Source organism: Narcine bancroftii, chromosome 4, assembly GCF_036971445.1.
Source record: "Narcine bancroftii isolate sNarBan1 chromosome 4, sNarBan1.hap1, whole genome shotgun sequence".
Lineage (NCBI taxonomy): Eukaryota > Metazoa > Chordata > Chondrichthyes > Torpediniformes > Narcinidae > Narcine > Narcine bancroftii.
Genome location: NC_091472.1, coordinates 120,199,662 through 120,216,730, shown reverse-complemented (window position 1 = coordinate 120,216,730; position 17,069 = coordinate 120,199,662). Strand labels below are relative to the sequence as shown.

Sequence of the window (17,069 nt, the reverse complement as noted above, 5' to 3'; positions counted from 1 at the left end):
CAGGGGTGGGGAGGGAAGAAGTGAGAGGCGGAGTAAAGAAAGGAGTGTGAGAGTGAGAAGAGAGAGAGAGAGAGAGAGAGAGAGAGAGAGAGAGAGAGAGGGGAAAAAAAGAGATGAGGAAAACTATATGGCCTGATATGTGGTTTTGCCAGTGTTCAGGCCAGCACAGGGATCCCAGTGCAGAGCCTTAGTTTCCCTGTATGGCCAGCTCCCCCTGTGAACACACTAAGGCACTAAAAACATTTCCAAACCCTAGTGGAATGAGCAACAGGGCAAGATTCCTGCCAGACTTTGCCTTTTCATAACTTGCTCTGAGCTCAAGCACAACTGGCTTGTTGCTATCAGGATGAGGAGCAACAAATGGATGGGAAAATTCAGGTCATAAGTCTGATGATATGCCATTGACCTGAAGCCTTAGCTTCTTTCTCTGCGGATGGACCCCGACTTGCAGAATGTTCTCAGTGTCTCTGCTTTCATTGCAGACCTCCAGTGTCTGCAGTACTTTGCTTGTATCCTGGAGGCTGACTGGTTGGCGATCCTCTCCCTGCCACCAGAGGGAGCAGCCTGCCCACTGCAGAAGCTCCTGGGAGGAAATTCCAGGAATACCCACTGAAAAAAGCCCCCATCCGTGGAATTGCGGCAAGTTGAAGGCAGAACACTGCAGGTTGGGAAGGGTGGGCCACTTTGTCAGGATCGAGACGTGCCTTGATACAGAGACATAGGGAGGAGGGGAAGGTGTATGGGTGGTTGCCAAGCTCTCACCTTGCTCACGGACTATCTCTCGAACTCCATGGAAGAATCCCCGGTACTTTGGCTTTTCAGAACATTGGTCATGGATAAACTTCACCTGGAAATAAGAAAAATGGCATTTCCTGTCAGATGCATCTTTGGCCAGTCATTGAAACTCGAGAGGCCCTTCCAGACGAAAGTAAGGAGGTTTAAGTTTCCCTGCATCTTCAGTCTCTCGTTTACCTTGCTTTAAGTTTGTAATTTAATTTTAAATTACAGCACAGCAACAGGCTATTCCGGCCCATGAGCCTGCGCTGCACAAACACATCCATGTGACCAATCAACCTACTAACCCTATAGTCTTTGGAATGTGGGAGGAAACTGGAGCACCTGGAGGAAGCCCACAGTCTCGGGGAGAATGTACAAACTCCTTACAAACAGTGGCGGATTCGAATCCGGGTTGCTAACACTACAATGGTGTTACACTCACCACACCCACCCCGTCACCCTGGCCACAACCTTGTCTCACTGCTACCTTCAGGCTGAAGGTACCGAAGTCGGAAGTCCATCACTCAAGGATAGCTTCTTTCCATCAACTATCAGGCTCTTAAACCTCACCCTTTGTTACACTAATCATGTACTGCTTCGACACCACAAATGAACTGTCTACACTACTGCAAGTCATTTCTGTTGCACCAGGATTTCCCTGAATATTTATTATCCTTTGTATGCACTTATTGTCTCTTTTAATTTAACTCCAAAAGTTTACTGTTATAGTTTTTCTTTATAAGTACCTGTCTGGCTGCAGCAAGTAAGAAGTTCTTAGCATTTGTACATTGTATAATGTGTATGACAATAAACTCATTCCTATTATTGTGTACAAAGTTTACTTTTAGAAAAGGAGATGCCTGCTGGAGGAGCTGTGGGTCAGGTGTCTGCTGGGTGTCCTCACTGGGGTCTGCCTGTGGGTCAGACCCCAGACCTTGACAGGCTTTGATCAGGGGCATCAACTGATGGAGAATGCCCACCACCCACAGTATCCCGTGCAAAGGTCCGGCTGACCCGCGTGGGCTCATGACACGGGGCTCAGGCACGAGCGGACACATGCAGTATGGATCTGAGCTTTGGCATGTGCTCGCATGGCCCGGCATGGTCAGGCTCATGTAGCACGGGTCTAAGTGAGGAGTGAACGATGGAAAAGTTGAACTTCCTGTCAGACCAAAGACATCAACTCTTTCTCCATGGCCGTTGTCTGACCAGCTGGATATTTTCAGAACATTTGACTTTATCTTAGGATTTTTCAGGTCTACAGTTTCCTCATTGATGCTCCTCCAAATACCTTGACAGTCTCCATCGGACACACAACCATGACTGCCTCGAACACGCCGGCTCCCAGACCGCACACCAAGCTCTGCCGGTTGCTCAGCTTTCCCCGGTCATCGCGAAACTGGTTACTCAGGAACTCAAATGTCCCAAACCTGAGGAGTGAGAGGAGAGTGCCGCTTCAACAACCCTGCATTTACATAGCACCTTTGCCAAAGGGGTTGGGGGGTGCGAAATGTTGGAGCATGGAGATCTCGATGAATTTTGCATGGCCTCCAGGTTACTGGGATGTGGGAGGAAACCTGAGCAGCCGATGGAAACGCACGGGATCACATGGAGAACAATTGGAGAGCACCCGAGGTCAGGATTGAACCCATGTCACTGGAGCTCTTCCCACTGCCCATTAGACCATTCCAACTCCATGAGAATTTGTCCTCTGGATGAGGTCTCCTCTGAGCTAAAAGAACCGAATGGTACAAGGAGAGTAAAGGGGGCTGATGTTGGGCCACAGGACATTTTTTAATTTGCTGCTCAAATCATAAAATAGATAATCTGGCCATTGTGAGATTGTTGCTTGTGGGATCTTGCTGTGCAGTCACTGGAAGCTTTTTCCTATAACACTGTCGGAGAACAATCAACACAAAACACTACTTTGGGTGCAAGATGCCCCTGGGGCGGTGAAAGGATTTATGGAGATATAAGCCCCATCTAGTCCTTTGTAAGCTAATGTCACAGGTCAGACAGTTCAACCAGCAAAACAACTGAGCACTCTCCAAATTTATATTGTGCCTTTTGCATTGAGAAGGCTGTGGAATTGCCAAGTACACATGGATGCTATCAGGTTGAATTAGGAACGGGGAACCACTCAAAAAGTGGTCAGAATTTTAAAAGAAGCAGATCTCAATCTTGGTATGTGAGCATAGATTTCACATCCCAGTCAAACTCTGTGTCTTTATATTTAAAAACCACCTCCATTAATAGAAGGTCTCTATCTTAATGAACACTTTTGAGTTTGCTGCTATTAGGCAACGACGGAATCATTACTGTACTTTGTCACTGTGATTGAGGCTCAGTGAGAGAGAAAATGCTCTTTCTTTATCCTCCAATCCTGAGTAAAGACAGCTGCAGTTTACCCTTTCAATTAGGGCTAGTTTGAAAGCAATGTACAGACCCTTTAACACAAATCCATTCCTGGCTTTCTGCACTGCACTCACCAACCAGCCCTCTCATTATCCACTTCCTGGGACAAATATCAACATGGACATTTCACTGGCAAGTACTCTGGGTACCTAATGCCAATTTGGAGATGCTGTTCTGGCACTCTTACGTCCTCTGGACGGAATTCACGTCCTCTGGACGGAATTCACGTCCTCTGGACGGAATTCACGTCCTCTGGACGGAATTCACGTCCTCTGCCTGGACTATTTTCTTCAAAAAGAAGCCTCCTTGGTTGCAAGTTAGGGAACATGATGAATGATTTATGCACAGCAGGTTTTCACATATTATAGGAGCTAGATTGTCACTGGGATATGGAGTAACCTGTGGTAAAACTGTCAGGAGAATGTATCCAGACTGGGGAGGGGGAATGCAAAGGTCCTTGTCATGGTTCATCCCCTGCAGAAGGGTGACAGAGGACTCTCTGATTATGGGCTGTTCCGGGGGACACACAGAGTCAGACAACCAGAACTGCTAGAAGACCTTCAACTCACTGAAAGACACGCTTTGGTCTGCCTGACACCGACCGGTTGGTCTTTCAGCACACGGAGATGTCGATCCAGAAATGCTGCCAACTGGGATATTCCATGCTGCAGGAATACGCACTGAGGGACACGATGAGGCGTGGTGCAGCCAATGCGAGGATGCCGAGGGGAAGGACCACAGTCGAGCATCCTTCTGTCACAGACATTGAGAGGCTGATACCAAGTGAAAGCCCCTCAAACAACAGTGGCAGCAATGGTGTAATTAGAAATGGATGTAACAATTTACAGTGATGGAAATGTATGGATATGAAACTAAGGGTGGGAAGAGACTTTGAATGTTTTTCCTTTTGTAAATATTTATTGTGAATAAAGTCTATTTTTAGTATTTAAAAAAAAAAGAATATATCTGGGTCCTTTGCATGAAGCTGACAGAACAGAAATGGGGCCGAATTTGATATCTCCCTTGATACATGGCATCTGGGACACTGCATCATCCTCTCGGTCTCTGGTCCTAAACCCACATTCACAGCCAGAGGTACAAGGGACAACCATGGAGCCACACTTTATGTGGGACTGCATGCCACACTGAAGGATAGTTGTGGAGGCAAGGGAGAATGCAGGGAAGATGAGCTTGGACCTTAGCCCAGCGCAAGGAATTGCAGGTTAACCATTCAGCATGAAAATTCAACTATGGTCATATCTTTAGCAGAATAATATGCTTCTAAAATACACCATCATCTTCATTCAGAGGGTAGTGAGTGTGAGGAATGAGCTGCTGGCAGAGGAGGTGGATGTGGGCTCAATTTCAACAGTTAAGAGAAGATTGGATATATGGGAGGGGTATGTTCTAGGTGTAGGTGTTCAGGACTAGGTGGAATGGATAATTCAACATTGATTAAGTGGGCCGAAGGTCCTGCTTCTGTGCTGTAGTGTTCTTTGTGAGCTGTGACCTCAAGGATGGGATGTTGTGAGCTTCTGTTAGTCCCTAGAATGTGTCAATGAATGAACTCAAGGGGCTTTTTTTTTTAAAAAAAAGTCATGCAGCACAGTAACAGGCCCTTCCAGTTCATGAGTCTGTGCTGTCCAATTAACCAACATTTTGAAGGGTAGGAGGAAACAGGAGTACCTGGAGGAGACAAGAGTACCTGGAGGAGAACGTACAAACTCCTTACAGACAGTGGTGGATTTGAACCTGGGTCACTGGTACTGTAATAGTGTTGTACTAACTGCTACGCTAACCATACTGTGTGCTGAAGACCATGAGGGAGAGAATATGCTGCAAGTGAGGAGAAACAAGAATGATGGGCCGTCGTGGGTCAATGGGCCTACTGAACTTCCTTCTAAAATCAAAGAGAGGGAGGATCTCAAGGAACTGGAGCAGGTTAGATGATGCAAAAGAGAAAAGCCTTTGAAGGATTCACAAACTGGGTAGGGAGACATGTTGGCCATGTTGCAGGGTGAAGGGGAGATGGTACACGGGAATAGAGCTCACAGAGGAGGAGGGAAGGGAGCATTCTGAAGTCAGTACCAAGCCCAGCACAGGCACCAGCCTTCCGCCCACTGCTGACATCCACGTGAAGTGCTGCCCAAAGAAGGCAGCCAAGCTAAGGAAAAGGAATCAAACTGGGAAAGTGCTTAACTGGGGAAGGGATAATTATGAAGGGATGTGCAGGGACTAGTATCTTCCCTGTCGTTAGGTGAGGAGGAATTTCTACAAGAGGAGGAGGAATTACTTTACCCAGAGGGTGGTGAATCTGTGGAATTCATGAGAGTGGTGGCAGAATGGAATGATCTTCCGAATGAGATAGTTGCGGCAGGGCCCCTTCTATCATTTAAGAGAAGGTTAGATGTGTACATGGGAGGTGAGGGGGTTGGAGGGATATTGGTGGAGAGCGGGAGGATCGAGCTAATGGAGTTGTTCTAGTGAACCAGTGCGGACTCGAAAGGCCGACATGGCCTGTTTCCGCTCTGTAAATGGTTATATGGTTATAACATCATGAAGGACCACCCTGGTCACAACCGCTTCTCACTGCTGCCTTCGGACAGAGGTACAGAAGCCTGAAGACCAGCAACTGTAGGCTCAGGAACTGTTATTTTTCAACAGCTATCAGGGCCCTGAATCTCCCTGTACTTCCCTGACTATAAACTACTCTGGGGCCAACAAAAGATCCATTTACACTACTGAAACGTCATCACTCTCTTCTCTTACACTAACTGCAACAGTGAATATTTATCTGTCTGTCCTGGTGTATTTATTATCTTTTTTTCCCTGGTCTTCACTCATTGTGGTCATATATACTATAGTTGTTGGGATACCTGTGTGGCTGCAGTGAGGAAGAATTTTGATGCATCTTGTCTGAAGAAGAAATGTCTGAAAGGAAGTGGGTATGCTTCCCCGGCAGAGGTCCCAAGGAACATTTTGTGGCTCATCAGCTGCTCTTCTGCAGTGCAAGTAAGCCAAGACCAAGAGACTCGGCCGTGGAGCGTTAGGGGTTAAGGTCGGAAGTAGCGGCTCTCTTCCCAAGAGCCCAGAGCGAGTTTCAGCTTGGATTGTGTTTGCAGCCAGTGGCAAGGGGATGAAAAAGCAGTAGGCACTAAAAGCTGGTGTCTGTTCGACGTGCACGAGGAGAAAGCACTCAGGAAGCTCTTTGTTCAGGCAGTGACTCCCTCAACCAGAAGGATCTTTTGTTCGAATTCTCAGCTTGTGCCTCTGGGACATTCCATCTGTCTCTCCCGTCCAGGCCCCAAAGCAACAGTGGGTAGCTCGGATAGGAATAAATACAGGGGAGGGTGGAAACATCCCATCATACTGACCAGCACCAAGGGAAGACCAGGAACAGGGTCAAGGAAGTGCAACTGGAGAGGCAGGCGAGGGGTACGGAGGAGGGTTAGGTTGCTCTCTGTCCATCGGGCGGCCCAGCACTTACCTGACTGCCGCTTTGGGAATGGAGCCGTAGAGCAGGGAGCTGAGACCCCGATAGAGCCCCTTCACCCCGTGCCCCTGCACCGTCTGCTTCACACAGTCACCTGGAAGACACAAGATCAGGCAGCCATCCAGGGTGTTAACTTGTCACTATTTTCCCATAGGAGGGGGCCCCTTCTAGCTGACTCTGAGTCAATGCCTCCTGATGCTCCACGCTGATACCCTCCTGGTATCAGCATGGGGTTTGGGGGGAGAGGGGGGGAAGCTGCCCTGCCAGAGGTTAAGCCAAAGCCATTTCAGCCTCTCACAAGTATCAACAGTGTCTCCTGAACAACATCCAGCCCCCTCCCCAAACCAATTAAATAAACAATGAAGCATTCTGAAGTCAGTACCAAGCCCAGCACAGGCAAAACACTGTATTATCTAGCTGCTCTTTGTGGGACCTTGCTGTGCGTGCACACACAGCCAGCCAGCAGAGCCAGGAAAATATCCAAATCTTTCAATCAGCTCACAGCTGAAAAGAGACATCGCCTCTTCTAGAGCATTGAGCCCTTGTCAAGGTGGTCTTGGGAAGATCAAACATACAGTGAAGGGTAGCTCCCAGAAACCCTTGGGGGTTGGGGCAGAGAGTTGTCAGAATATAGGGAGAACAAATGGATTAATGAGGGATTAATGCAAATGGGTGGTGGATGATTGGTACAGACTCAAAGGTCCCTGCTATACTTCTCCACAACTTAAACCAGGCTCTCTGGTTTAAGAGAGGCTCTGGGAGCGGACGAACCAAACGCAGAGAATGTGGAAGACATTTCCACCCAGTGAGACGCATGGCGACCAAAGGTGTGAAAGAGCAGCAAAGTTCCTCAGGATACCTACTGATGCCCTTGTACCGGGGCGGGTTTGCCTTCTCATCCAACTGGAGCTGCGTCTTCACGTACTCTGTGGGGAAGGTGATGCAGATCTCAATGCCTCCTGCAATCCCACCTGCATAGGGAAAGGGGAACTCAGTAAAGTCCCAGATAACAACCCACAGCAGGGAAATCAGCTCTGATTAATGCTTCGAATTTTTAATTAAGAGAGACAGCACAGTAACAGGCCCAACTGGTCCACAAGCCAGCAGGAGCCAATACTAAAAACTTTCGCATTCACATTAAACTACATGTATGGACATTGTCCTGACCAATTTAAAATCTGTAATGTACCACACAAACAGAAAATCCAGCACTAATGCAGTGTGCAGTGATCAATTAACCTTCTGATCCTGCATGCTTTTGGCATGTGGAAGGAAACCGGAGCACACAGAGGAAACCCATGCAGACATGGGGAGAACGTACAAACAGCGACAGACCCAGGTTGCTGGAGCTCTAATAACATGGCGCTAACCGCTACACTAATCATACCACTCAAATTGTTAAACAAATCAGGACAGGGAGTTGGGGGGGGGGGGGGGGGGGGTAAGACAAGGGCCAGTAAGGAGAGATGAACCAGGAAGAAGTGAAGGAAAATGGGCAGAAGCAATTGATGGCAGACATCAGACAAAGGGAGAGAGAGAGGCAAGAGGATAAAAGAAACACATTCCTGATGAAGGGTTCCAGCCCAAAATGCTGACAAATCTCTCCCATGCTGCTCAACCTGGTTAATGGGCCTATCTAAATTCCTCATAAACGTGGATGTTCTTTCTGCTTCCACTACTTCACTTGGCAGTGTGATCCAGGCAGCTGGGCCTTACCCTGTATCATCCTGACTCAGCACACAGAGCCCCACCCTCCCTGACGTGGCTGACAATCCATCAATCAAATCCCTGGAGCCCAGAACAGGAGTCCAACACTTCCTTCCCCAATGTTCCCTCCTGCACACCACAAAACACCACAAGTCAGGGCAAAAAGGGGAGCAAGCTGTGCATGGTTGGTGTAGCAGTTAGCGCAACACATTTACAGCGCCAGCAATAGAGTCCAGACTGGGGTTCGAGTCCAGTGTTGTCTGTAAGAAGTTTGGGTTTTCTCTAGGGCCTCTGGTTTCCTCCCACCATTTAAAATGTTCCTGGGGGGGCGTGCAAGTTAATGGGTGTAAATTGGGCGGTACAGACTCGGGAGCCGAAATGGCCTGTTACCATGCTGTATGTCAAAATTTAAAAAAAATTTAAAGTACTAGCAGTGCATTAACGTTGAAACATCTCATTATAAATCTAAATGTTAGATAGAATAACTTCACTTGGTATTTGCATGTGGCTGTTCCTTATTATATTAAGATTTTCTGGTGGCTTCAGACTTGTGCAAAGCACCTTGGGCACAGAACTCCAACCAATCTTGGGGAGGAGTAAAATCATTGGTAAATTAAATTTAATTTGGAGTTATAGCACAATAAAGAGCCTTCCCAATTGAATACACCCACGTGACAAGATAACCTACTAACCACGCACATTTTTGGAACATAGGAGGAAACAGGAAACCCACACAGTTATGGGGAGAACACAAAAACTCCTTAGATAGGCTGGATTCAAACCCGTCGCTGGTGCTGTAAATGCTGCGCTAACTGCTACTTTAATTGTGTCACCCAATATGGTGCTTTTTGTTATTTTCTTTAAAAGATACACGTGTTATAAAGATATTGTAGGGAGGGTTGAGAGGTGTATACAAGAGGTTTCATTGCTGGCAGAAATCAACCAATTGGATCATGGGATAGAAGAGAATTTATTTGCTTTCTGGTTTCTGGTGGGACAGATGGACATGCAAGGTTACCAGTGGCAAACCTTCATGGAGACATGGCTTCTGGTTGCAAAATCAGAAGTAAGGTCATCCTTCAAATCCATGGAGTAGCAAATGGAATTTAATTCAGACAAGTTATCAAGTCAAGTTGTTTTATTTGTCGTTCATACCATAATCATTGCAGAGTACAGTGAAAAACAAAATAATGTTTCTCCGGACTGTGGAGCTGGTTATTTACATGGATAAATTGCATCTGAAACTTTTTTAAAAATAACATATCACTTATAAATATCATGTTTCATATACTAGCCCTGTGTACCCCTGGAGTTCAAAAGCTTCATGGCTTGGGGGGGAGAAAGTTGTCTCGTAATCTGGTTGTAAGTACCTCTTCCCGGATGGCAGGAGGGAGAGCAGATTGCAGGAGGGGTGTCTGGAGTTCTTCACAAAGTTTATGGCTTTCCACAAACAATGGCTGTTATAAATGTCCATCATGGCAGGGAGAGAGACTCCAATAAATCCCCTCAGCGGTCTTTACTATCTGTTGGAGGAACTTATTCTGGGATGGTGCAGTTCCTCAACCAGGCAGTGATTCAGTTACATAGGATGCTCTCAATGCATCCCCTGTGGAAATATAGTGAGGGTGGAAGCTGGACTTTCCTCAACCTCTGCAGGAAGTAAATGCGTTGTTGGGCCTTCTTGGCAATGGATCTGGTGTTTTCGCTTTGTTAAATCAAAGCAGAGTAGGGCTTGCTCGGTAAGTGGCGGAGTCCTGGAGAATTTTGTAGCAGAGACAGACCCCCCCCTTGGTGGAGAGGGCACTCATTCCCCATTAACAGCCCCTAGGGGTACAGAGGAGCAAAATGTACAAGGCATTTGTACAGGAAAATGAAATGCTGTATGAAAAGTATTGCAATCTGGAACCCAGTGATTGCAGGGTTGTGGTAGCAGACTCAGAACTTCTCGGAGTGAACAGGATCAGCCAGAGAGATAGTTTGCAGGGCAATGGAGAAAGAGTCAAGAGAGAGGACTAAAAATGACTGCTCTGCTAGGGGCTGGAAGTAAAGCAATGGGCTGATCAGCTTTTATGTGTGGTGGGTGCAGTGTGAATAAAAGCTCTAATGACTGGAGGGAGAACAAATGTTTTTATTAGCTTATATCTAAAGATAGGGACTCACAGTAGTCTTCAGAAGGGTTCTGGGTTTAGGCGGGAAACCAGGGTTATATGTGAGCAGATGGGGTGGAGCTGGGAGGCAGGGCCAGCATTCAGCACAACACACTACCAGTGAATCCCAGTTCACTGCAGTGGGACTACTCCATGATTCCATGGGTGTAACTCATCGGCAAGGGTGTTGAAAATGAAACCGTTAACCTTTTCTCAATCCAAAACACCATGAACCTCTCACAATCCACAATAATTGAATGAATGAAAATGGCAAAATAAGTAAGTTTATTTTAAAACAGGGCTTGTTTTCCCATGTTTGGCTCATCCCCTCCCCCTGCTCTTCCTCAAGCATGCAGGCCAAGAAAGTGGCTCAAGGATGTGCCAATCCTTTCCTCTGAGCTGCTTCATGATTGGGACACAATGAGGTTGCTCAACTGCTTGCAGCAGGAAGATAACACATTTTTATTGGCTCTCTGTACAACCCCCACTACACACAGTAAACACTAAACGCTTGCTCAACAACTTAATCTCAGTGACTGGAAACATTCCAGTTAAATACCTGGGTCTCACTACCACAGATCCAGTCCCTATTATTTTTCAATCCAAAGTTCAGGGAACACAAGCAGGCCATTTGGCCCAATTGTTCTGTGCCTATCTTACTTGGTCCAGTTTGCCTGTGTTTTGTCCATAAATGTATTCACTGAATTCATCTCTGTCTCAAGAGGGCAGCCAACATCAAAAAATACCCCATTACCCTGGTCACATCCTCTTCTCACTGCTACTGTCGGGCAGGAGGTACAGAAGCCCGAAGACTAGCACCTCTACGTTCAAGAACAGTTTATTTCCAACAACCATCAGACTCTTGACTCTCCCCTTGTTACACTAATTGTTGACTGCTCCAACACCACGAAGGGACTGTCTGCACTAATGCGGTCCCTTTTTTTTGTACAAGAATAACTGTGAATATTTATTATTTTTATTGTCTTTTTCAGTTCAATATACTATTATAGCTGGAGTTGGTTTTTTTTCTAACAAAGCAGTTTCGTCAAGTTTTACTATTTTTGGTACACAGACAGCCAATCTGTTTGCTCATAGTTTTGCTATTATCTGATTCCACCTGCATTGAATTCGCCCATCGTTATTGAATGAAGATCTACCGGGACCAATGCCTGAAGAGGGCGCATAAAATCAGTGAACCGGTGCGGACTCGAAAGGCCAACATGGCTGGTTTGCGCTCCGTAAATGGTTATATGGTTATAAAGTACCTGTTCAGCTGCAGCCAGTAAGAATTTCAGTGCATGTGTACATTGGACAATGCATAGCACAATAAATTCATTATCATGTCTCTCTAAAGCTTTCCTATGCATGTATCTGTATAAGTTTTAAACTTTGTAATTTTGCCCATATCTGCCACATTCTCTGATAGTTTGTTCCACATAACCAAAACTTCATTTGAAAAATGTGCAAATCATATAACCATATAACCATTTACGGAGCGGAAACAGGCCATGTTGGCCCTTTAAATCTTTCCCTTCTGACCTGAAACCTGCGCACTATGGGTTTTACGATCTGTCATCCTGGGATAAAGACTGTGCCCATCCACCCATATCAATTTCCCTTGTGATTTTAGAAACTGCTACCAGCTCAACTCTCAGCCACACCCTCGAAATGGTGGGGTTGGGTCCAGCAGATAGGGTTCGGGTTTTCTCCTTGGCAGCCCGAGTTTGATTCTACATGTGGAAATCCCAAATTGGGGTGGCCCAATTACACATTCAGTGGAACCGATGCCTCACTGTGCCAGAGACCTGGGTTCAATCCTGACTTCAGGGAGGAGGGAGGTGCCTGCAGGGACTTTGCATACTCTTCCTGTGGCAAGGTAGGTTTAGTCCTACCCCCAAAAGACATGCAGGTTGGTAGGTTAATTGGCCACTGTAAATGGCTCCTCGTGAAATTGATGAGAATGTGGGGAGAACATGTAGGCTTAGTGTGAATGATACTCCTCCTGGGGGCTGGGAGATGCTTTCTGTACTTTTAAGGCAAGCTGTTTGTTGCCCTGTGCTCACCCTACATAATATTTACCAGCAATTTGTTCTTGTCAACATGTTTATCCTGGTTCATGAGTTCACTCAAATCCTGTACCTTGTACTTTGTACTTGAGCGAACACTCACTCCATCACAGCTCTCTGGGGAAAGAATGGAGGGAGCCCAACCACACTGTAAATCAGTACCACCAGACATGTTGGCCATATCATGTGCTGTTGGCTGTCAGTTGCATGTAACATATAGAGTGAATTGTTTATGGAAATGCAGCGGTTCAGGCTTTACGTGGAGCTGCTAAGAGACTTGCTGGAGTCATTCTATAATTCCCCTGGCCGAGGGGAGGGAAAACACCCTGATCTCTGACAATGTCTGCATGGAGTTTGCATATTCTCAGGGGGGAGTCACGTGATGGAGTAGTGGCCGGTTGGGGAACTCCAGCCCTCTCCGGAAAAGTAAAAAAAAGACAGTGAAAAAACAAAGGCACAAACACAAAAACCAAAATAAAGTGAAAGTAAAGGTGTGGAGAAAACGGCAGCGAAAAAAGAAAAGCCAAAAGCAATGGGAAGAAGAGAAGAAGAAAAGATGTCGGAAGAAGAAGGTGAAGGCCTTACCTGTACGAGGAGGCCCGCCGTGGAGAGAGAAGCCTGCTCCCTAAGGTCAGTCGAAGCCCCGAACTCGGGACTACAAAATTGGCTCACGGAGCCAAACAAAATTTCGCGAGGAGTCGCGCATGCGCGATGAGCAAGACAAAAATAACACTGACGGGAGGGGGGTCCAGCTGAGGAGTCGATCTCCACAGCTGAAATTGACAACCACAACAAAGCAGCAAGAGGAAAACATAGAAAATAACAAGAACAAGAAAGAAGAGAGTAAAAAGAAATCAAAGAAACAACAGATGACCAACCCAGAGGAAGAAGACCAGCAGCAAGACACTTCTAGTAAAAATAAGAAGACCAAAAATACCCAACAAAATAAAACAAACAACCCAACAAGAAAACCAGAAGAGACAGAGGCAAAGGACACAGATCCTGGAGTGGACTCAGAAGAAGAAGAGGAGGAACAGAGAAATGGAAGATGAAGGGAAGGGCAAGTACATGGATATATTTTTTTTAAAGAATATATGGAATCAGTAAAAGAATGGCAATCACAAGAATTCAGTGAAATAAAAAGAAGAATAAAAAGTACATAAGAAAAAGTGAATAGATTAGAAATGATCATGTCAGATACAGGAAAAAGAGTGGACAAGGTGGAAGAACGAGAAACAGCCATAGAAATGGAAGTAGATGACTTAAAAAAGAAATTAGAAGAATCTGATAAAAAAGTTAAAGAGACACAAGAGCTGTTTGCTCAGAAGATAGATATAATGGAAAATTATAATAGAAGAAACAATATAAAGATAGTGGGCCTTAAGGAAGATGAAGAAGGCAAGAATATGAGAGAATTTATAAATGAATGGATCCCCAGGGTCCTAGGAAGACCAGAATTACAGGAAGAAATGGAAATAGAAAGGGCACACAGAACATTAGCCCCTAAACCACAACCACAACAAAAACCAAGATCCATTCTAGTAAAATTCCTAAGATATACAACAAGAGAAAATATATTGGAGAAAACAATGAGGAAAATAAGAAGACAAAAAAACCACTGGAGTTTGCATATTCTCCTCTCATATCCCAAAGGTATGCACATTACAAGGTTAATCGGTAGCTGTAAATTGCCCCTTCCTCCTTGCTACTTGCATCCGCTTTCGTTGTACAGAATAGAATTTAAATTTGTCGGACAAGTCCACGCTTGTATTTTGATGCAGAAAGCAAAGGTGTTCAGTGACTGAGGGCAACAACCAAGGTGGCCTGGCTAAACTTCTGATGTCCACTTGGTATGTGGGTTCCTGGATGCTGATTGGTCTCTGCTTCATTGTTACAGATTGATGCCATCAGCAGCTGATAGACAAGACCAGTCCATGGCAGAGTTGGTGTGTAGTGCATGGCCACACTATTAAGGACAACAGATTTCCTTCTCAAAGAAACAGCAGCAAACCCACTGATGAGATTCAGCAAGCTCACCAGTTGACCTAACTGGTAACACAGTACCACACCATCCAACTGTCCTACAGATAACTTATCTGCCTAGGGATCAATGGGTTGAATCGCTTCCTGTGCTATTATCACCCAATCATTCTTCAGGCTTATGAAGAGCAAAAGGATAGCAATGGACAAAAACTAGTCCCCTTGAAGATCAGAGTGGTCAACTATGTATGGAGCCAAAAGAGATGGGGAGATCTTAAATGTTTTTTTTTTGGTGTCAGTATTGACACAGAAAACAGGCACAGAATCGTGGGAAGTAATGAAAACAAGCTGTGAGGTAATGGAGCCTATACAGATTAAAAAGGAGGGTGTGCTTGCTGTCTTAAAGCAAATAAGGGTGGATAAATCTCAAGAGCCTGAAAACACAGTCCCTTGGACCTTGAGGTAGATATTGCAGTAGCTCTGGCAGAAATATTTAAAATGTTGTTAGGAACAGGTGTGGTGCTGGAAAATTGGAGGGTAACACACATTGTTCCATTGTTTAAAAAAGACTTCAAAAGTAACCCCGGAAATTATAGGCTGGTAAGCCTGACATCAGTAGTAGGTAAATTAGTGGACGGTGTTCTAAGAGATCAGATATACAATTAATTAGATAGCCAGGGACTGATTAGGGATAGTCAACATTTGTGAATGGTAGGTTGTGTTTTACCAATCTGATAGAGGCAAAGGAGGAAAAACCCAACACCCAACCCCAACCAACCAATTTTCCCCTGCAACCGTGTCTGTCTGTCCCGCATCGGACTTGTCAGCCACAATCGAGCCTGCAGTTGACATGGACATTTACCCCCTCCATAAATCTTCGTCCGCGAAGCCAAGCCAAAGAAGAAAAGAAAGAGTTTATCAAGGAGGTTACCTGGAAAGTTGATGAAGGAAAGGCTGTGGATGATGTCTACATGGATTCTAGTAAGGCCTTTGACAATGTCCCACATGGGAGGTAGTCAGGAAGGTTCAGATGTTAGGTATTCATGGTGAAATAGTGAACTGGATTCAAAAATGGCTGGATGGGAGAAGCCAGTGAGTAGTGGTGGATGATTGTTTCTCAGACTGGAGGCCTGTAACTAGTGGTGTGCCTCAGGGATTGGTGCTGGGACCATAGTTGTTTGTCATCTATATCAATGATCTGGATGATAATGCGATACATCAGATCAGCAAGTTTGCAGATGACACTAAGATTGGAGGTGTTGTAGACGGCAAAGGTTTTCAAAGCTTCCAGGGGGATCTGGACCAGCTGGAAAAATGGCAGATGGAATTTAATGCAGACAAGTGTGAGGTGTTGCATTTTGAAAGGACAAACTAAGAAAGAACATACACTGAAAAGGGTAGGGCACTGAGGTGTGCGGTAGAAGAGGGATCTGGGTTGTAAATAGAGCTTTTGGCATATTGACCTTCATAATTCCAAGTATTGAATACAAGAGTTGGTCTCATAGGCAAAATTGTAGATAGCATATAACATAACATATAACATAACAATTACAGCACGGAAACAGGCCATTAGGCCCTTCTAGTCCGCACCGAACCAAACACCTCTTTCTAGTCCCACCTCCCTGCACAATGCCCATAACCCTCCATCTTCTTCTCATCCATATACCTGTCCAACCTTTTCTTAAATAATTCAATTGACTCCGCCGCCACTATTTCTCCCGGAAGATCATTCCACACGGCTACCACTCTCTGAGTAAAGAAGTTCCCCCTCATGTTACCTCTAAACCTCTGCCCCTTAATTCTTAGCATTGGAATTGTACCTGGCCAGGCTGTCATGAGTGTACAATGAGTAGAGCAGAGGGGTAAGCAAGTATCCTTGAGGTGCGGCTGTGTTGATGATCAGTGAGGAGGAGACGTTGTTTCCAATTCGTACTGACTGTAGTCTTTGGATGAGTAAGTCAAGGATCAAGTTGCAGAGTGGGGTGAAGAGGCCCAGGATTTGGAGCCTCTTGACCAGCACTGAGGGAATAATGGAGTTGAAGGCTGAGCTGTAATCCGTGAAGAGCAGCTGTCTGTATGAGTTGCTGTTTTCGAGGTGATCCAGAGCTGAGTGGAGAGATTGTGAAAATAGGCAAATTGCAGTGGGTCCAGATCTTTGTTTAGGTACGTGATAATTCTGACCAAGATCAACCTCTTAAAACACTTCATCACAGTAGATGTTAGTGCTACTGGGCGATTGCCATTGAGGCAGCTCACCCTGCTCCTCTTGGACACCAGGATGATTGATGCCCTTTTGAAGCAGGTGGGAACCTCAGTCTACAGTAGTGAAAGAAGGTATAATGTGACAAATAAACTTAAATTTACAGTCTTGTTTTACATTTTACTTGGTTATTATATCAGTAATAGTTGAGTTCACCAGAGCCCATTTATAACAAAGCTTCATATCACTGGCTAAGGTATACTAGTCTGCACCCTGGACCATAC

The 17,069-nt window shown here is 45.5% G+C and overlaps 1 protein-coding gene across 2 annotated transcripts in view; it reads right to left on the bottom strand.

Moving 5' to 3' along the window:
• Positions 1–17,069, bottom strand: part of LOC138761059 (tricarboxylate transport protein B, mitochondrial) — a 49,708-nt gene that overhangs the window by 11,468 nt on the left and 21,171 nt on the right. Inside the window, exons 2-5 of one of the 2 annotated variants that reach the window (XM_069932620.1) lie at positions 7,549–7,656; positions 6,680–6,779; positions 2,069–2,207; positions 763–847 (exon numbers count right to left, since the gene is read on the bottom strand). In XM_069932620.1, the coding sequence (XP_069788721.1) occupies positions 763–847; positions 2,069–2,207; positions 6,680–6,779; positions 7,549–7,656 (432 nt within the window). The remainder of the gene's footprint in view (positions 1–762; positions 848–2,068; positions 2,208–6,679; positions 6,780–7,548; positions 7,657–17,069) is intronic. The other variant, XM_069932621.1, reaches the window with a different exon arrangement.